This window comes from Myotis lucifugus, unplaced genomic scaffold (assembly GCF_000147115.1).
Source record: "Myotis lucifugus unplaced genomic scaffold, Myoluc2.0 scaffold_546, whole genome shotgun sequence".
NCBI classification, from domain to species: domain Eukaryota; kingdom Metazoa; phylum Chordata; class Mammalia; order Chiroptera; family Vespertilionidae; genus Myotis; species Myotis lucifugus.
In genome coordinates this window covers 8,012-28,856 of record NW_005871594.1, presented here as the reverse complement: position 1 = coordinate 28,856, position 20,845 = coordinate 8,012, and the positions used below count along the sequence as shown (strand labels likewise).

At 57.9% G+C, this 20,845-nt stretch overlaps 1 protein-coding gene across 1 annotated transcript in view; it reads left to right on the top strand.

Moving 5' to 3' along the window:
• Positions 1-452: 452 nt before the first annotated feature.
• Positions 453-20,845, top strand: part of NEURL1B (neuralized E3 ubiquitin protein ligase 1B) — a gene marked incomplete at its 3' end in the record, with an annotated part of 23,021 nt that continues 2,628 nt past the window's right edge. Inside the window, 4 exon segments of the mRNA XM_023745457.1 lie at positions 453-605; positions 17,563-17,717; positions 17,719-18,109; positions 19,233-19,276. Coding sequence (XP_023601225.1) covers positions 575-605; positions 17,563-17,717; positions 17,719-18,109; positions 19,233-19,276 — 621 coding nt within the window.

Genomic DNA, 20,845 nt, shown 5'->3' with positions numbered 1-20,845 from the left:
TTCGGACATTGTCCGCGGTGACCTTCTGCCTGTGTGTGCGTCCTTTCCCCGCCCGAACCCCGCATATGTACTCCTTGGGGGCTAAGGCGTGGCCCCCTGTGGCCCGGCGCCTGAAAGAGGGGCTGGCACACAGAAGGGCTTCTCAAACTATTGGACTGAATGAGTGCAAGGTCAGCATGCTGACAAGCCCGGCACCCAGAGGGCACCCAGCTGCCCGGCGCGCCCTCCTGCCCCGGGCGCGCGGGAACGGCGAGAGCGGGAGTCGCGGCGGTTCCGCTCCCGCCACCCGGTGCAAACTTTCAAAAGATGCGGCGGCCGCGGCCCCTCCCTCCCTGCGCGGTTGGAGGCGGCAGGCGGCGAGGGCGGAGCTGGCGGGTCCGGGCCGGTGGCTCCGCCTTCTCCTCCCAACGCCGCCGCCTCCCTCCCGGCGGTCGCCCCAGCTGCCGCCGGCAGGCTCGCCCGTGCAGCCGCGATGTCCGGCGGCCCGCCCTCCGCCCGGGTCCCCGGCCCACCGCGCAATTAGCGTTCGTGCGCCCTGAGCGCGCCGCTGCCAACGCCGCGCCCCGAAGCAGCGATGGGCAACACGGCGCACAGGACCCTGCCAGGTACGCCGGGAGCCCTGCCCGGGAGGCGGGCGCTGGGGTGCTCCTCTCCCTGGGGGGCCAGCTGGGGGACTTCCGGGGAGCCCCCCCCCTTGGAATCCTCGGCGTCCAGCGGGCTGGAGTCTAGTGCTTCCTGGACCCCATATCCGTGTGCGCCTGGCGGGTGGCTTTGCGCTCCGGGAAGGCGGGTACCGCGTCCTGGTTACCTTGGGGACCCCCATCCTTGTTCTCCCGGCTTTGGCCAGATGAGTGAAGGGGCCGCTGGGGCGATGCTGTGCGCCCCCTCGCCTTTGTTCCAGCCTGGGGGCGCTGATGAGGGAGCTTGGGGCGCCCAGCGGGTGGGGGGTGGGGACTGGAGCCGGGTTCCCCAGGGCTTCCGACGGCCGGAGCCAACCGTTGTGTGGAGACTGCAGCTACTGAGAGTGGGGGGTGCTCTCAGGAGCACCCCAGCTTACTGCTGCCCAGCGCCTCCGCGGCACAAGCTGCCTCGGTTTGGCCAGGTTCCCACGCGCACCCCCGGCTGCGCCCCCCTCTGGTGTCCGCTCAACTAGGGACTCTAGCCCCTCGGAGTCGCCACTGCAGAGCGCATTCCCCTGTAGTTAAAACCAGCACAGAACCGCGGGGGGCAGAGTAAGGGGATTCCGAGGGAGGGAGTGGGGGCAGCGGAGGTCTCACTGCTAGATACCCGGTCACCGTGGAACAGATCCGCACGCGCGGAGGCTCTGTGCTGACACTTTGCATGTTCTCGCCTTTGCACAGAGGGTATGCAAAGAAGCTTCCCTGGAAGGGTGTGGGTTTCAGTTTCACAAGTGAAATTGAGGCTCAGAGGAGGGGAAGTGACTCGCCCGAGGTCACACCACCAGCAGGGGGAGAGTCTGGGTGGGGACCCCAGTCTGTCGGCCAGCCCTTCTCCCATCCCCCATGTCTTTAGAATGAGTCTTTATTTTGGTTGACGGCTGGGCATTTGTAGCATCCTTTATGCAGAAGGTGAGGTGTGTGTGTGTGTGTGTGTGTGTGTGTGTGTTGAAAGTACAAAAGCACACACACACACACAAAGTACAAAAGCACAGCTCGGTGGGGGGGCAGTCAGCTGTGGGTAAATGTAGTGTGAGGCTTAGGAGGAGAGGGACCATCGCCCATCTCTGCTCTAACACTCCCAGAGAGCCCTCCCTTCTAGGTGTTGCCAAGCAATCATTGTTCTTTCCCCTGGAGGGGACTGCAGTGGCCGGAGCTGAGCCTGAGCCGGGGATTCCCAAGGCCAGCTGATGGAGGAGGAGCCATCTCCTACTTTTCTACGCCTTTGGGCAGCTTTAGGGCCACTGCACTCAAACCTCCAAATCCTCAGAGAGGCGAGGTCACCCGTACGTCAGTGGCAGGTCCGCTGACTGACAGGGCTGTTGCCCCCTGGGGAGGAAATCCACCCACCCAATCAGAGGTGTCCGGGGTGATGGCAAATACGGCAGCACCTCCCAGCCAGGAAGACACGGCGTGGAGGCACGGGCCCCTTTTCAGGATTTCTTAACTAAGAAACGTGCATGCTGTTCTAGTAAAAAAGCCATTCTGCCACCTGTGGGTCAGGTTGGGGTGAGCGAAGGCACAGAGGCTGCGAGGTGAGCTAAATATAGCTGGAGGTTTCTGTGGTCTCAGTCCACTGGGCCTGGCTCTGGCCTGGGCCACGCTGGGCTGGGCAGGGCTGGGAGCTGGGGGTTAGGCGGCTCACCCGCTGCAGTAGCTAAGTGTCTCCTGAGCCACAACGACCTGCCTGCGGTTCATTTCTCACATACACTGTGCCGTTTCAGTCTGTGATGCTCCCCACCCCTGGACTGTCCTTTCTCACCTAGTCCGACTTTCAAAACCCAGCCTAGCCCTAGCTGGTTTGGCTCAGTGGCTAGAGCATCGGCCTGTGGACTGAAGGGTCCCGGGTTCGATTCCGGTCAAGGACACATGCCCAGGTTGCAGGCTCAGTCCCCAGTGGAGGGCGTGCAAGAGGCAGCCAATCAATGCTTCTCTCTCTTCATTGATGTTTCTGTCTCTCTCTCCCTCTCCTTTCCTCTCTGAAATCAATAAAAATAAAAAATAAAAAATAAATCCAGCTTAGTTGCCACCTCCTCCGGGGAGCCTTTCCTGACCACCCACACCCGATCCCATCCTGCGGTCTGCTACCTAGATCCCTTCTTAGGTCTCTGCTGGTACGTCTGCCCGCGCCACGTGGCGGTCACCCACCTCCACGACTCGCCTTGGGGTGTGTGAGGTTGGAGACCAGGTCTGGATCATCTTGTATCTCTGGTTGCCCAGCTCAGAACCTGGTGCCTGGCAGGGGCTCAGAAACCGGCAGTGGAGCTGTGTCGCCTGCATCTGAAAGAACACTTGGCTCAGCCCTGCCCTGTAGAAATCCTTGTTTCATTCTCAGGGAAAGGACATGCGTGGGGTTTCTTCCTCGGGTCCTGAAATAGAGAGCTGGCATTTGCCGAGCACCTGGATGCTGTGCCAGGCTTCCTGCATATGTGGCTTCATTTACATGCCAGGCACGCGTCTCCTTAAGGCTCCTGCACTTGCTGAACCCTCTGCCTGGAACCTTCTTCTACCACCCCCCCCATGGCGCCCCCCTCCCCTTGCTTCCATCAGGGGCCCTGTCCCCAGCACTCCCCCCTCCCTCCACCCTCTTCGAATTTCTCCTTAACCTGGGTCACCACGTGCCGGCTGTGTGTGTAGTCGGCTGTTTATTGTCTAAAGAGGGAGGGTTTTGTCTATTTGTTCACTGCTGTATGGTCAGCACCTGGACCAGTGGCTAGTATACAGTGGATGCCAGGAAACCTTTGTTGAATGAATGAGTGCATTTAATTCGTGCAACGGCCTTGCAAGGTAGGGGTTATCGTCTCCACCTCACAGGTAAGGAAGCCACAGCTCACACGGCTCATCCAGTTGGCAGACGAGGATTGAAATCCAGGTTTATTTAGCTTCAAAGTCCTGCCTTCTTCCTCCCACATGTGGTGCCTCCCCATCCATGGCTTAGATAACACCTATGGGCACCCAGTCCACCCGCATGCCATTGTGTACAATAAGGAAACGAAACAGCAAAGGAAGGAATGTGCCTTATGATCGATTGTGGGGCCGTCCCTGGCAGAGAGCATCGGCAATTCCGATGAGCACGAGTGGGCCCGGCTCAGCGTGGGAACCCACGTTGGCTAAACTCCGGCTGTGTGCACGACCCATTCCTTTCTAGTTGCAATCCTGCACGGTCAGGGGCCTGGCTCCATTTTACAGATGAAGAGACTGAGGCACAGAGAGGTTAAGGCACTTGCCCCAGCTCACACAGTTAGGCAGTGGCAAAGCTGAGCTTAGAAGACCCAGGTCTGTCTTATTGCTAATAACCACGTGGGCCTTTTCTCCGGACTCCATCAGCCTTCTTCTGGATTTTGTAAGGGGGAAAAAGTGTAAACACGTGGGGTGGGGGTGGGGGGGGGCAGGATTCCTGGGGGGAGGAGCGGGGAGGGTCGAGGAGGAGGAGCTCTTCCCTGTCTTACATTTCGCCCCTCCCTCAGCACGAGGCTCCGTTTGGAGAAGAGGCTGAACTTAAACTCTCCCTTGGGCTGGTTAATCATTCAGTCTGTCCATTGAGCAAGTCAACCACCTTTTTGGTGTTAGTTCAGTCGCCGGCATCCTGGAGCTTTGGCGGGAGAGAAGTGTTGACCTTGCCAAGCTCTGGTTGCCTATTTCAAATCCTCCGAACCCCTTTGAGGGGCTCTAGCTATTCCCATTTTACAGGGAGGCAAATGGAGGCTCAGAGAGGTACCGGACAAAGGCACTCTCCCTGGAGTAAGAGGGGAGCCAGTCTTCCTCATCCAGCCGGGCAGTCTGCAAACGCTGGCCAGAGCGGGCCGGCCCTGCTCCTCCCTGGGCCCCTCGGATGCCATCCCTGGCCCGCAGAGCTGCTGGGAAAGGAGAGTGTGGGTCAGCTCCGCTCCCTAGCAGTGGGCAGTGATGCTCTGAGGGCCTGGCAGCCACTCCTTTCCCTGGATCTGGACTTTCTTGGAAAGACAGAAGCCTTTGTCACTCTCTTCACAGCCATCGCAATGGCTGTATGGGTGACCCCACGGTGACGCTCTCCGCTCCCCGCACCTCTCTCCCGCCGTCACCCAGTCACACGTAGTCAGGCCAGGCCTGCCTGCCTTCTCTGGCCCATCCGCCTCCCTCCCACCCGGTGGAGCAAGAGACCCAAGCTGAGCCTCTGAGTGACAGTGGTCCCGCCGGCAGCCCTGAAACCCACAGGCTGTGGACACATAGCTGGGGCCTGATGCGGCAAGGCCCCTTGGTGACAGCCCATGAGGATGCTGGGGCTGGGGTGGGGCTGGAGGGTGGCGTGGCTGGTCCAGCAGTGGAAGTGAGGAAGAGAGAGTGGTTCTGTCCGGTGTGCAGGACAAGTGGAGGAGATGCCCAGGGAGAAGCTGGAACCAGAAGGAACTAGGCGCATCCTCCGTTTCTACCCTCGTCCTGCTCCCACCTCTGCTCCCTTCACTCTCTCCCCTGGCAGGAGAGGAGGGAGCTCTAGGGCTGTGAGAGTCGGGAAGGCTGCCTGGAGGAGGTGATGTCTGAAGGAAAGTTCTAGATGTCACCTCTACCCTCAAGCATCATCTCCTTCAGTCTGCCTGTAGGTCTTCCTGTGGCTCTGTCACCCTAAGATCACCCTGATTTCCACCTAAGTGCCACATGCCAGGCAGGGGTGACCCTATATTTCCTGTGTGCACCTTCATTCATTTTCCTGACACCTATGGGCACCTGTCACGTGCCAGGCACTGGAGGTTCAGCGGTGAATGGGATGGTCAGCCACTGGCAGCTCTCATGGGGCTGGCCGCTGGCGGAAGAATAGAATGTTCTAGTACAGTGATGGCGAACCTTCTGAGTTCGGCGTGTCAGCATTTTGAAAAACCCTAACTTAACTCTGGTGCCGTGTCACATATAGAAATTTTTTGGTATTTGCAACCATAGTAAAACAAAGACTTATATTTTTGATATTTATTTTATATATTTAAATGCCATTTAACAAAGAAAAAATCAACCAAAAAAATGAGTTCGCGTGTCAGAACCTAAGTGTCATAGGTTCGCCATCACTGTTCTAGTAGAACGGGACAGCTTTGATCAGGCTACCAGAGGGCACAGGGCACAGGTGCCTAAGAGAGGGAGGGGTCCGTGTCCACTGGCCCAAACAAGGCCTGGCCGCCAGACCAAGTGAGCCATCTACTGTGGGTCATGTGCAACCAGTTTTAAAACAATCTGTAATGATGTAGAATAGAATGGAGATAAAATATTGAGTGATCTATGCAGTAAGAGTGCTTCTGCTTCATAAACTTTTGTTTCAGGTGTGTGTGTACATGCGTGCGTGTGTGTGCGCGCACGTGTGTGTGTGTCAGTGTGAAATGCATTTCTCTCCACGGGTTGCCGTGTCTAAGGGTCATGATAAGCCCACTCGCTGGTCAGCCGCAGCCGGACGTCTGTGTCCTGGTCTGGAACGTGGATCAGGCTGCCTGGGTTCAGATCTCAGCCCAGCCGTTTGTCAGTGGAGGGACTTTGGCCAAGGTACTTCCCTCTCTGCCTCAGTTTCCTCGCTGTGAAATGGGGAGGGTGGGTGGCTCCCGCGGTTGGTGGGGGTGAGAGTGAACTGGAGTGGAGCAGGCAGTCTTTAGCACATGCCCAGGGCGTTTGCTGTCCCATGGTAAGGAGGGCCTTGGGCCTGCCCTGGGGTGCCCGGCGGGGCTGGCTGACGGGAGCCCTCATCTCCTGCCTTGAAAGCGCAGGTGACCGTGAACCGCAGACAGGGCTGGCCTGGGAGGCACCCTCTCATGTGCGCTGACGGCAGTCCCATGGGTTCTGGAGCTCTTTCCAGGACACCTGATGTCTGAGGAGCATCTTCTTGGCAGGTCCAATTTTCCAGTTTTTATTTGTCCACCAGCCTTCAGGCTGGGCTGTGCTGGGCCTGGGGTCACAGCCTGGGTTTGGGGACTCACGTCTGGTGGGAGAGAACTCGAGGACAGGCAGGTACAGCAGTAGCTGGGGGAGGGGGAGCCTGTGTTGGGAGTGAGAGTTTAGAGAATGCAGGAAGGCTTCCTGGAGGAGGTGCTGTCCAGCTGAGCCCAGAAAGCAGAGGAGTTAGCCAAGAGGAGGGACCAAGAAAGGCTGTGCAAAGCAGAGGGGCTAGATGTGCCAAGGCCTGAGGGGAGGGAGAGCAGGCCATAGGTGGGGAGCTGTGGCATTCTGGGGGTCCCAGTGCAAGTGGGGGTAGCATGTGGAGTCAGAGGCCAGTCCGGCACAGTTGGAAGGCTTAGGTTTCCAGCTGCCTCCCTCCCTGGCTGGGGGATGAGACGTGTTCGCCAGCAGGGACGGAGCATTTGCGTGGGGCGGCTACAAGGACCGCTCAGGACACACTGTGTCATCTTCCCCGCAGACAAGAGGCAGCTCTGCCCTCCTTCGGACCCAGGGGCTTCTGTGCTTGGTGGTGCTCTGTGCTGGCTGGAAACAAGCCCCGGAGCCAGGCGTGTGCTAGCGCTGAAAGCAGAGAGGGAACGGGGCAGGCCTGGCTGCTCACCTGGGCCGTGCGGCAGAGTGGTCAGGGCTTCCGCCTGCCTGCCCCGCGCCAGACCTTTACCTGCTCCGTCCCATTTACAGCAGCAGGGCCAGCCCTCCACGGGAGCCTCCCATTTCACAGGTGAGGAAACTGAGCTCACGGGTCAGGCGGCCAGGAGGTGGCAGAGCAGCATCTGACCGTAGGCCTGCCCGGCTCCAAAGCCCCTTCGCCTTTGTCCCCAGGGGGCACTGCCCCTCGCCCTCCTCCTGCGCCCTGCGCCCCTCCAGTCCTTCCCACAGGCCCTCATCTTGGCCGTCCTGGGAAGGTGAATGACAACTGTCCACAGCAGCCAGGATGAAGCTGTCCCCAGAACCGGTCTGTCCCCTCAGGCCTCACCCTTAATCTGCAGCTCAGAAGGGGGCGTGGCCTCTGGGAAGCCTGCCCTGGAGGAAGGGCTGAACCCCTTCTTCCTGCCCAACTGGGGCTCGGGCTTCTGACGTGTCGCCCTGTGGTCAGCCACCCACACTCGCCACTGCTAGGTGTCCCGGTGCATCGCCCACCCGGAGCTCCAGGCGGCACCCACCAATCCATGAGCAAGGGCGCCCGCGGGGAGACCCCTGTCGCCCTGCACGCCCCGCACACAGGCTGTCCTGCAGGGAGGAGCGTGCTGTCCCCATCAGGAGGGTTGGTAGGAGCACGGGCTGAGCTCCCCCCACCCATCATCGGGTCTCGGCCCTGCCTCTTCATTAGCCAGATAAGCAGCCTGACCCCTCCAAGCTTCGATCCCCTTTTCTGCAGAAAAGGGCGGTGATGTGACCTCCCGGGCATGCACAGCGTCCGACAGACAGTAATGTCCACACGGGCCACCTGTTAGGACTGGATTCCCTGGGCCAACGAGCCCCGGCTCCTCTGAGCCCCGCGCTCCCCAGGGAGACACACACGGAAGAACAGTAACAACCGCTAAGTGGTATCACACAGCCAGTCTGTGCCAGGCACTGTTCCAGGCAGGTGCCTGCATGGAACCCCAGGACGAGCCCTGAGAGACGGCTACTGCTATTAGTCCAGAGTAACGGCTGAGAGAGCAGACAAGCACAGAGAGGGACAGTCACCTCCCAGGGGCACACAGCTCGGGGAGTCAGGCTAGAAGGCAGGGGTGTTGGTGTGGGGTGGGTAACTGCCAGGTTGGGGTGGGGCTCGAGCTGGAAGCCCCCCTAGTAGTGAGCAGGGGTCTGTAAGCGTTTAGAAACCCTGGGAGGCTTGTGGTAGTCGCTCACCTGCTTTTTTACTTGTTTCTCTCACACCTGCCTCTCGGCATGGCAGGGGGCAGGCTCCAGTGGCTTGTGGCTTCCGGTGGGGACCCCAGCTGATACCCCCCAATGTCTGATGTGTAGGCCTCCCACTGCCTTTCAGAGCAGATCAGGGGACAGCTGATGTCCTGAAGTCTCTCTGGACAGCAAAGCGAGGGCCATGTCACCCCTCAGGGAGCCACGGATCCCCAGCAGCACGGCCTGCAGACCTGCGGCCTGAGAGCTGTCTGCAGACCGTGAGGCCAGCAGGCAGGCAGGATGGGGACCAAATGCAGACGTGACCCGTGTGTGGGCCTCACACGGAGGCACATTTCAGCTTAAAGGAAGAGCTTTCTAACTATGAGGCTGCCTGGAGTGAAACGGGCGGGGAGGAAGCGCCTGTTGCGGGAGGGGCATCGGTGTTTAGCTGGGGCTGGACATGGACATTGCAGAGGCAACTCGAGCACCAGATGGGCCTGGGATGATGGTCCGTTAAGGCGCCTTTGACCCTGAGGTCTGATGGGGAGTGCTGTCCGGTGCTCGCCTGCTGAACGCCGGCAGGGCCCTTCACCATCTCTCACTTCTACAATCCTCCCGCCAGTTCCACATGTTGGGAGATGTTAGCCCCATTTTATAGATCGAGAAACGGAGGCACAGAAAGATGAAGTCACGTGCCCTGCCCGGGTCTGTTCCCTCCCCCCACCTCCCATCCTCGGCATTTTTGCAGATGCGGTGACAGGTATTTCTGAGTGGGGTTAGGACAGCATCCTTGGACATCACTCCCGGCTCACCCTCACCCCTTCTCTCTTCATCCTTCTCACCAGACTCGGGCAGCTCAGCCTCACCTCTGGGCGACCGGGGAAAGTTCTTTAATGAGTAAGCCATTGGGGGGAAGTGGTGGGGTGGGGGTGGCTGGCACTCGGAACTGGCAGAACGCCCATCGCTATTAACAAGCGTGTTTTGTTTACATCCTCAACATTACACATTGTTTATAACATAATTATACCCCTCGGGCGCATGTTTTCTTTCTTTTTCCCCCAAGGATGATGGATTTATGAGATGGGTGGGCACACGCATAACCCGTGTCTCCAACGCCTGGTCGACTGGGTAACTTTCCACTCCAGGGAGAGCTTCCGTGCCTTCGAGGTTCCGGAGATTCAAGGGCAGGAGGTGGGACGGTGGCCTTTCCCTGCCTCTGAAGGTGGCACAGACCTTCATCCCTGCACGCAGGTCACCAGGGGTTCTTTCCCCAGGACCAGTGAGCGCTCGGAATCGCCACACCCCACCTCCCATTCGGCGGCTCGGGGTCTCTGTGCAGGCTCACACGATTACAGATGTGTTCTGTGGCTGGAACGCCAAGAGACGTGGTTAGAAAAAGAGCACTGGTTTTGGAGGCAGTCTCAACTTCAAACCTCGGGTCTCTAGCGAAGCTGTGTGACCCTGGGCAAGTCACTCCCCCTCTCTGAGCCTCCATCTCCTCGTCTTGAGGATGGGCGTAATGACAGCCCCTCCCTTGTGGGGCTGTGGTGAGGAATAGATAGGAGACTCTGTCAGAAGTCTGAGCCCAACACAGTCCGGAAGCGGCCACTGAAGGCAAGACAGCGGTGCTCCTGGAATTGATGGGGGGAAGGGACCGATTAGACCGTGTCTTCTTGCTGTGTCTGTGGCACCTCTCCAGGGCCTGGGATAGATGTCTAAAGTGCCCTCTGGTTGCCTCGGGAAGCAGTTCTGCGTTCAGGCGCACCTCGGTTTATTGCGCTCTGCTCTCTTGCGGCGATCTGGACCTGACCCCGCAGGAGGTCCGCGGGGTGCCTGTGACGGTCCACAGCTCACACGGGCATTGGATTCAGGTCTGAGTTGAATCCTGACCCAGCTGTTGACCTGCACATGATCTTGGACCAGACTCTCCCCGTCTGGGCTTAATGTCCTCGTCTGTGCAATGGGCCCACAGGGCCATAGAGACATGCCAGTGAGCCACTCCTCTCAGATCACCCGCGCTTAGGATGTGTGGATGGAGATTCTTCTCGGGGCTTCAGAGTTCGCATTTCCAACACATCTCCTTGACTTCTCAGGGAAGGGGCCGAAGCCCGCAGACTTCCTGCACGCCTCGTCAGCCCACACCCACAGGCTCCCAGGAGCCCTCAGGCATCTGGAGGAAGGCCAGCGCGATGGAGGAGGGGGAGAGCAAAGAGAAAGCGGGGTCTTCAGAGAAGGAAGCGGGTGGAAGAGGCACCCTTCAGTCACTCCTCGGGGGCCTCAGAGCCAACCGCGGCAGGGAAGGAACGGGCATTCGTTGAGGACGGACTGTGTGCCAGGCCCTGTGCGCCAATCTTCCCTGCAGGGACGACCTCTACACTCTGCCCAGAGCACCACAGACCCTTCTTCCTAGCCCTGGGAGCCAGGCTGGTATGGGTTCAAATGCCAACGCCACCGCTTCTTGGCTGTGTGACCCTGGGCAGCTCTCCCAACCTCTCTGAGCCTCCCTGCCTCACCAGCAGTGGGTCTTCAGGAGGGTCCCAGGCGGCCCCGTGGATGGAGGGCCGGTTTCAGTCTCGGCATTGCCCCCTGGGAGGTCTGCCTCTCAGGCCGTGCCCCGCCGCGATTCCTGTTTCAGACCTCAGGGATGTCGGCCCCCGGGGCTCCATTCCCCTGCCCCTCCGAATCAGTCACCGCTCTCCTTTTTTAGATGCCTGGCTTATTGTTCATCCCAAGTTCCACCAAACCAAGGCCTTTGAGCAGCTCAGAACAAGCTGATTGATGATCTCCACCCCCACCCCTGCCCCTCCCTGCCCAGAAGGTGGCTTAGGCTACTTGTACATAGTCTTGCTCTTTTCTTTGCGGGTCGGGGGGGTGAGTGAGGGACCTTGGGGGGCAGGGAGGCATGAAAGAGGAAGGATGCAGCCTTCGGGATCCGACTGAACCAGATTGACACAGGCACTGGCTCCGCGGGCTGGGCGGCCCCTGGCAGGACACCCGCCTCTCGGGGCCTTGGGCTCCTCATCTGGAAGTGTCCTGGCAGGGGTGGCGACAGTGAATGGCTGCGGGCGAGCCCCTGGCACACACTGCCAGGGCCACAGAGGTGGGCTCCCGCCCCCGGGGCCGGCAAACTTCCCAGCGGTGGGGCCTGCGGAACATTTCCTGGGCTCCCGGAGTGAGAGCAAGGGTGTGCCAGGGAGCTTTCTCTGCACCAGCTGCCTCTGACCCTGGAAAGCAGGGGTGTGGCTCTATTGTTCCAGAGTCTGGACAGGGCCTGCAGGTGCTCCCCGGGGGGCCGAGGTTAGTGAGCAGCCAGGCTTCTGGGCACCACCCAGGCCGGGGAGTGGCTCCCCTCGAGGCAAAGAGAAGGAGAAAGCTGGCAGACTCCGCAGGCAGCTGCCCCAGGCTGCCTGGAGGAGAAGCCGGTGCTGAGGGGCAGGGTGGGGCCAGCCCTTTAAACCTGGAGTGCGGGTCTCCCACTGCGCTGGGTCGTTTTGATAGGGGAGAAGGAAGGAACAGTTTCTATGGGAAGATGCGGGGCTTAATCTCATTCTTCAGACAGGTGGGTTCTGGGGTTCCTCTCCTGCTCCAAACACGTCAATGGCCCTCAGGGCCTTCTTGAGGCCCCTCGCCTCCTTTGCCTTGCCTCTAAGATCTTTTGTGATGCGACCCCTGACTCCCTGTCCACTCTCCCCTTTCCCTTCTGCCCTGAAGTCCTTGCAGTTCCCCAAATGCCCTCAGCTTGTCCTCATGTCCTGGCCTTTGTGCTGTTCCCTCCGCCCGAAACACGCTTCCCCATCTTTTGTCATCATCCCAGTCACTTCTTCTCTCCGCAGAGTAGCTTCTCTGAGAAGTGTCCCCTGGGCCCCTGTCCTTCGTGCTGACCACCCTGTGCGGCCTGTGTCTGTACTGTCCCCGGCTGTGGGGGGTGGGGACTGTGTGTGGCTCGGCGGGACCTGTGTCCCTGCAGCCAGCACAGGCCCTAGTACGGAGTGGATGTTTCCTAAATGTCAGCTGAAGGAGGAAGTGATGTACTCGGGAAAGAATGAGGGCATGTTCCCAGCCCCCTCCCCCCGCATCCCTGGTGCCCCCCTCACTCCCCACCCTGGGAGCTGGCGCCTCTGAGGTTGGAGTTTCCTGGGCCGGGTTATCAGGAGGGGCCCAGCAGGGGGTCCGACAGGCTTGGGAATCCCGGGGCCACTGAGAACTCTTTGAGGGGGTGTTGGATGACCTCACGCCCTGGGAACTCGTGCATCCAGCCCACTTGAGCGGAAAGGCTGCCTGCCTGGCCTGGAAGGAGCCGGCTTCTCCCAGCAGCAGCGTCCCGTGACCTCTGGCCTCCCGCCCGGCCTCCCCGCCGCCGACAGGAGTGTCACTGGCTGCACTGAGGTGACCGCACTGAGGGTTTTGTTTGCAAAAGGGAGGGGAGGGGAGCGGGTGGCAGTTTCCAGCGCGGGCTGGCCCCTTTCCACGCGGGGTGCTGGCTGACCAGGCCTCTGGGGCAGAGAACAAAGTCCCATTAAGCTGGCGGCGGCCCCTGGGCACATGCCGCTGCCCCACTTGGCAGGGTGAGGCGCGTGGGCTATTCTGGTTCTAGCCCACGTTCAAGCCCGCCAGTGGGAGAGGCGTGCTCGGGGCCAACGGGGACCCACATCCTCGCCCTGCTTCAGGCGGTGGGGAGCCCTGCCCGGGACCAGCCTTCCCTTTTCTCTCCAATGCACATGCCACCACACACACACATGCACATGCACGCACACACACGCACACATATGCACACACACGCGCACGCACACACCACGTGGCTTCCTGCCGCCCGCGCTGTTGGTTTGCATTGCGGACTTGGGCACATGTCGCTTGGATCACAGACTTCTCTCCTGCGCTCCACAGGCTGAGGCGGGATGTCAGGCAGGTCCCGGAAGCCCCATGTCAAATGTCGCGTGGATTGTGGGTACGTTTCAGGGAAAGAGGCCTGCACTGCTTTCAAGGCCTGTGACGGGCCCCCACGGGGCTGCCTGGGAGGAGGGCGCACCTGCCCAATGTTGCTGCTCTCAGAGCCTTAGTTTCTTCATCTGGAAAATGAAGGGGGTAAACCCACCCTGAAGGGTTGTCCTGAAGACGGCACCCAACACACGCGAGGCCCGCGCCTGCGTGATCAGGACTCTGTCCACGGCTGGGTGCGGGGAGGGTGCAGAATAGACTGGGCTCCCTGGCAGCTCTCGCCCCCTGTGGAGCAGAATCTGCTGAAAATTTCAGTCGAATGACATCTGCTTGAATGCCAACGCGCTGGAAGCTGTCATCTCGGCGGCCAGAGGAGCAGGAGCTGTGGCTTCCTGCCTGCCCCGCTCTGGCGGTAAACGCCATTTCCCGGCTCTTTTTGGAGCAAAGGAAGGCCGGGCCAGGCTGGGCTGGGGCGAGGAGCGGGATCCGTTCAGGAGGTGGCCCAGTGCACATTTGGGACGCTGCTGGGATGGCTTAAAAATAGGCCTGTGTCCTTGGACATCAAGGGAAAGCAACTCCAGGGTTTGCAAGGGGCCTTTCCTGGCCAAGGTCGCTGGCCCTCCCTGGGAGAAACCGTTCAGGACGTATTCCCCAGGCCCACAGCAGGCATCTCTGACCCGGGAAAAAAACCTTTTCTCTAATAAGGTGGTTTTAAAAAGAGACCGAGTGTTTAGTGAACACCTACTATGTGCCACATACTGAGTATCTGACGAGTTGGCCTCCTTTTTTCTTAGCAATCTTGCAGCGTGCCGATGACTCTTACCGGTTTTCTAGGTCTGGTGAGGGGGACCCAGAGACATTAAGCATGTACCTCCAGATGACACAGCTAAGATATGACAAAACCGGAATTAAACCGGGTCTGTCTGTCTCCAAGCCTGTGTTCTTTCTGACTGCCTCTCAAGCTGAGATTTAGGAAATAAAAACATTTAGTGAGCATCTACTATGTGCCAGGACTCCCACTGGGCTCTCTCTGTGCTCTCTCGGGGACCTGAAAATGCAATGCGGGGTAGGCTGTGCAAGTGGGGAGACCGAGGCAGTTTTTGTCCTTTCCGAGCTTTCCATAGTGTGGCTGCAGCGTCTCCTGCAGTGATTTAAAGGCTGAAGTCTGGGTTTTCCACGGACATCTCCCAACTCGGATGCCACTCTCCCTGGGCCGAGCTAAAAGCAGGTGTGGGTGTACAATTTGGAGGTTGCCTGCTCTTTTATGTTCAGCATTTTCAACTTGTGTAAATAACACATCTTCTTAGAAACGTTTTCCCTCTGTTTTCTTTAACGCACATCAGGGCTCTGGCCTCAGAGAGGGGAAAAAAAGAGTGTTTATCCCTCATTCCCTGAAGGAAGTTGGATCATATCATCAAGATTAAACAAATATGTAAACTTCGCTGGTGACTTGGCTGCAGTGCACCCTAACATATAGTTGGATTTGCAGGACTCTTCCCCTTATAGTAACAAAGCAGTGTTTCGCCCACCCCAGCAACCACTTCCATCATGAGGCCGCTCTGAAGGAACATCTGCTTAGAATTCCCAAGTCCTTTGGTATGGAAACTCTCCGATTAAGAGATAAGGTTGGAAAAGCAACAGTGATGTCAGGGGAGCTCAAAATAATCAAATAAGGGTGGCTTGTGGTCTCTGGGGCCCCAAAAGGCTTTCATCTGTGGTTGTATTTAATGTTTCCTGGAGAGTTTGCCGGCTCCGGGGACCTTGGAGAGAATCCGGCTGTGGGACGTGGGAGGAGGCGGCGGCCAGGAGCCGGTGGCTCGGCGGACGGATGGACGGACGGACAGGGCCGTAGCATGCGTGTGCGGAGACCTTGGGCTGCCTCTCCTGGTGGTTTTCACCGGTGGCATTTCCCCACTCGTTGATTTTTGTCCGAATGAATTAGCTCTCCCGTGGGCCCTTGCTTACCCTTGTGGTTCAGAGCTGGCCGCAGCCTGGCTCTGTGTCCCGGTCCTCGCTGCCGGGGGCCCCTCCCTGGCGGGCAATGCTGGCTGCCTGGCTGGAAGCCCTTCTGGCTCCCTGTCCCCCACGCTGTGCAGTCTGAGCCTCTCGGGCTGGCATTTAGGGCCTTCTTGTCTGGTCCCTGTGATGTCGATGACAACTTCACCCCTCGCCCCTAGGAAGCAGGGGCTGCCCAACCTCAGACACTCTGCCACGCCAACCGTAGTACTTACTCTCCCCGCAAAGTCTGGCTCCCCCCGCTCTGCCCCAAGTGTTCGCTCAGCCTGGAATATCCCCTCTCCTCCCTCAGGACCTGGCTCTGTGGGCATCACCTTCTGTCCCGTCCCTGGTTGAGTCTGGGGCCTCTGGGCCCCGGCGTCACCCAGGCCTAAGGGAGTCTGGAATGTCAGCACCACCGAGTGGCCCCCTCATCTGCCTGGTGGCTGCTGTGTTTCCAGTGCCTGGAATGGTGCCTGGCACACACTAGGTGCCCCCTGCCGTTTGACAAGTGGAGGAATGGCTCTTGTTCCTGAAGTGCCTTTTCTTATGTGGGACCGTGGCTTCATTCCTTGTGTTGTCTTCTATGGGTCAGTGGCTTCTGTTCGGAGAGAGGTCTTCCCAGCATGGTTTCCTCCCTTGGTGCCTGGGGCCTTCCCCTTGGGCCCGGGGAGGGTCGGCCATGGCGTGCCTGCCTCCTCATCGCCTCTCCCTCTTCATTTTCTCCTGCCCTCCCTCCCATTAGCCTCCGTAGTAATTGAACCCCCTGATGTGCCCAGAGCACAGTGAACCCCGTGGCTGGGCGTGGGAGCAGTGGTCCCTGCAGTGGCCTGCCATGCCCTGGGGTGCCATTCTTCTCCCACCACTAGACCATCGTGTGCCAGGGAGTGCCTGCCATTAATGAGCACCTGCCAGGCACGCTGTGAGCAACAGCACAGACTCATGCAGTAACCACCCACCCCGCCACCCCCAGGCTGCAGGGCCCCCGGGAACTGCCCCTGGGATGGAGGAGAGGTGGGAAGGATGACGCTTTCGCCTCAGCCCCAGGCCACCTGGGTGCATGGCCAGCAACCAGATCCTTTCAAAGAGACCATCCCGGCCCAGCCGGTGTGGCTCAGTGGTTGAGCATCAATCTATAAACCAGGAGGTCACGGTTTGATTCTCGGTCAGGGCACATGCCCAGGTTGTGGGCTCAATCCCTAGTAGGGGGCATGCAGGAGGCAACCAATCAATGATTCTCTTATCAGTGATGTTTCTATCTCTCTCTCCCTCTCCCTTCCTTTCTGAAATTAATAAAAACATATTTTAAAAAATAAGAGACCATCCTAATATTCTCCAAGTCCTTTGGGGCAAAGTTCCCTAAGAAAAGCATCCTAAAAGGTTCATGTCCTAGAAAAGTCGCCTTGCTTATAAAGAATGTCTTCATTTTCTGTGGTAAAGGGAAGGGGCAGTCCCAGAATTGTAGCCTCGGTCTCCTTGGAACCTCAGTATCAGGATATTATTAGTTGCCTATTAAGCACATACTTTGCGCCAGGCCCTATTCTAGAAACTGCAGCCACAGCTCTTTCAGCAGCTGTGCGAGTTAAGCAATGTCCCCATTTCACAGGCGAGGAAACGGGCTAGAGAAGTGACCAGCTCTCCCACCCATCCCGGCCAGGAAGGGCCAGTGCCTGGCTCCAGACTGGACTCTATTGCCTTTCATCCTCTTGTCCCGGAATCCCCGGACCTCAGTCTTTCTGTTGCCGTTTCTGCTTTGCTTTTGAACAAAAATTGCAGAGAAAAGCAGTCTTTGCCCCCCCCCGGCCCCCCCCTCACACACTTCTCCCCAAGAATCCAAGGCCCTGTGGCCTTTGGACAGATTGCAGCCGGAGTGGCCCCTGGAGGACCTGGAAGGATTTGATGGGGATGGAGAAGTGGGTTGACCCCAGCCTGGCTGCTGGGTGACGAGCTCGTTGGTATTGGTCCATCAGGGGGTGAAGCAGCTCTGGACAGTGCTTCTCCCCCGACACACACACAGTCTCATTTTGCTCATCTGTGAAGTGGGTATAGTGACTTTGCTGTGGGAGTGCTGGGCTGATTGGGGTGGCTGGAACCTTCTTAAGTTCACCAAGTACTGGTTTAATTAAGATGGAATTTTTATTAAAAGATGAATCGGGGCGGCACAGTTCTGAGGGGCCCTAACCCTCCTGCCTGTCTCTTCCCGCAGACTCCAGCCCTCCCGCCCGCCTCCTGTCCACCCGGCCGTGCTGTGGGCCTGGCCCCGAGCGGCGCCCGGTCCTGGGGGAAGCCCCGCGTTTCCACGCGCAGGCCAAGGGCAAGAACGTGCGGCTGGACGGCCACTCGCGCCGGGCCACGCGGCGCAAACAGCTTCTGCAACGGGGTCACGTTCACGCAGCGGCCCATCCGGCTGTACGAGCAGGTGAGGCTGCGCCTGGTGGCCGTGCGCCCGGGCTGGAGCGGCGCGCTGCGCTTTGGCTTCACGGTGCACGACCCGTCGCTCATGAGCCCGCAGGACATCCCCAAGTACGCCTGCCCGGACCTGGTCACGCGGCCCGGCTACTGGGCCAAGGCGCTGCCCGAGAACCTGGCGCTGCGCGACACGGTGCTGGCCTACTGGGTGGACCGCCACGGCCGCGTCTTCTACAGCGTCAACGACGGCGAGCCCGTGCTCTTCCACTGCGGCGTGGCCGTGGGCGGCCCGCTCTGGGCGCTCATCGATGTGTACGGCATCACCGACGAGGTCCAGCTCCTCGGTAGGTCCAGGGCCGCCGTCCCTGCTGCGAGGGGCCAGGCGACGGTTCTCCGTGCGCCTGCTGTGTGTTTATTTCACACGACGCAGAGGGCTCACTTCGCTAGGCGAGGCATAGTCCTAAACAATGGATACATTCTAAGTCATTTATCATGACAGCTCATGATCCCTGTTCTACATTTGAGAAAACTGAGGCATGGAGGGGTTAAAGGACTTGATTGGTCCAGAGTCCATGGTCTGGCCCAGGTTTATTTGCTTACTCCTTCATTCAATTATTTGCTCATTCACTCACTGATTCTTTCATCCATTCTGTTGCTCATTCTGTCACTCCTTTGTCCACTTGCTCACTCCTTTATTCATGCCTTCACACATCCACTAACTCAGATTATAATTTATGCCCTAATCCTCCAGTGTCTACACTGTCAGGCAGTGAGCATTCAGCTCCAGGTCCACTGGGCAGACAGGGGTGGCGCTGGCTCTATCAGAGGAGGCAGCGGCCAATGCTGAAATCCTGGTGGTGAGAACTCAGGGGGAGTTTGCTGCCCTTATCTTGAGAGACATGCTGAAATTTTTTCAGATGAAATGGCATGTCTAGCATTTGCTTCAACATAATGTAGGAGGGAGAGTTGGTGGAGGTGTCAAGATTGGCCATGAATTGTTCAATCTGGATAATCAGCATTCATTATACTATTTGTATAGGTTAGTTTTTCAAAAAGTTAAAAAGGGGGTGGGGGGGGGCAACAAAAAACCAGGAGGCCAACCAAAACAGGTCTGTGAGCCAGGGTCAAACTGGGATTGCCAGTTTGCCAAATCTGCCCTGTATGGAGCGGTAGGATTGCAGAGTAACATATCAGACTCTCACCAGGGGCTCGGGCAGGCTTTTTGAAAAAGCATGTTCAAGATTATGACTTAATTTTATATTAGGAAAACTGAAGAGGAAGAAAAATTTTATTCCATAACATAAACTGTAATTCTATATGGTGATATTTAACAAAATCTTAGCCAGAGGGACCTGGTTTTAAAGTTTGAGAAACACGTTTTCTTGCTTTAATTATGGTTAATATTTGTCACTTAAAAAAACCTTCAAAATATGTTAATGACTTTTTCTTTTCAATTTCTTTGTTAAGAGTCAGTCTATGCCAGAGAACTCATTCATTCATTCATCATCCAATAAACCACATAATAATGGGGGCTACTTGCTGAGTACTCTGCTCAGCCCTGGGAACATGGTGGTGAGCAGACTGGCACAGACCCTGCCCTCCAGGAACTCACATTCTAGCTGGGGAGACAGGCAACTATTCATCTACCAAAGTATAAAGACCTGTTACCTGGATGATAAATACCTTTATTTTGCTTTTTTACTTAACTGTAATATGTCGTATCAAAACATATTTTCATATCACTAAAAATTATTCAAAAAATATTTTCATGATTATCTTTAAAAAAAACTTAGTTTCTTGTTTTAGGAATGAGTCCATCTCTCTCTTTAAAAAAAAATTTTTTTTATTGATTTCAAGAGAGGAAGTGAGAGGGAGAGACAGAAACATCCGTGATGAGAATCATTGATGGGACGCCCCCTACTGGGGATCAAGTCCACAACCCCCACACGTGCCTTGATGGGGAATTGAACTGTGACCCCCTGGTTCATAGGTCAGTGCTCAACCCCTGAGCCACACCAGCTGGCAGAATGGGTCCATCTCTTATTGAAACCTTCTGCATTCGGTGTTTGGTGCCACCAGGCTGTGCTCCTGCTGCCTTGGCTCAGCCAGCAGGTGTTGGAGGCCTGGACTCTCGCTCGTCCTGGGTTCTCGTCCTGCTTTGCCGCGTAGGGACCTGTGACGGTGGTCACACTCTTGAACCCCTCTGTGCCTCAACTTCCTTCTCCGCTAAATGGCGAGTAATAACAGATAATAACAGACCCCGCCTCACAGGTGTGTGAGGACCGCAGGAGCCCCTCCTGAAAGGAGCTTAAAGCAGCACCTGTCACAGACGAAGGCCACACGTAAAGAGCAAAAGGGCCCCTCTTTCCCTCGCAGCTTATGTTCTGGATGGGGAGGCAGAAAATAAAGGGTTTCCAAATGCCCTTTAAGGCTTCACGAGTATGAAAACCTCCGAGGGAAGGGAGGAGGAAGGGAGAGAGGAGGAAAAGAAAGAAGAAGGGAGCGAGAAAACAGGGAGGCAGGAGGAAGAGAGAGGAGGGAAGAACGGGAGGAGAAATAAAGGGCGAAGGCAGAGGAGAAACGGGTGGAGGGAAGGGAGGAGGGAGCACAGAAGGCGGCAAGGGCCTTACCTGCCCATCCCCAAGGTCAGAAGGTGTCACGGAAACGAAGGGTTATGCTTAACCCAATCCTGTGCAAATGTGATGATTTTTAAAATACGTTTTTATTGATTTCAGAGAGGAAGGGGGAGGGAGAGAGAAACATCAACAATGAGAATCACTGACCGGCTGCCTCCTGCACGCCCCCTACTGGGGATGGAGCCCGCAACCGCGACCTCCTGGTTCATAGGTCGAAGCTCAACCCCTGAGCCCCTCGATTCCTAAACCAGAAAAAGAATGGCGGGGGTGGGGAGAGGCCGGGGCCCCTGGAGGCGCGGGGAGGGCTGCGGGGAGGAAGGAGGCGGGCTGATGGGCAGGGCCCGGGGCCGCGCCCTCACCCCCACCTCTCCTCCCTCCGGCCCGCAGAGAGCACCTTCGTCCGACACCCTGCGGCCCGCGCGGCTCAAGCAGGGCCCGCTTCAG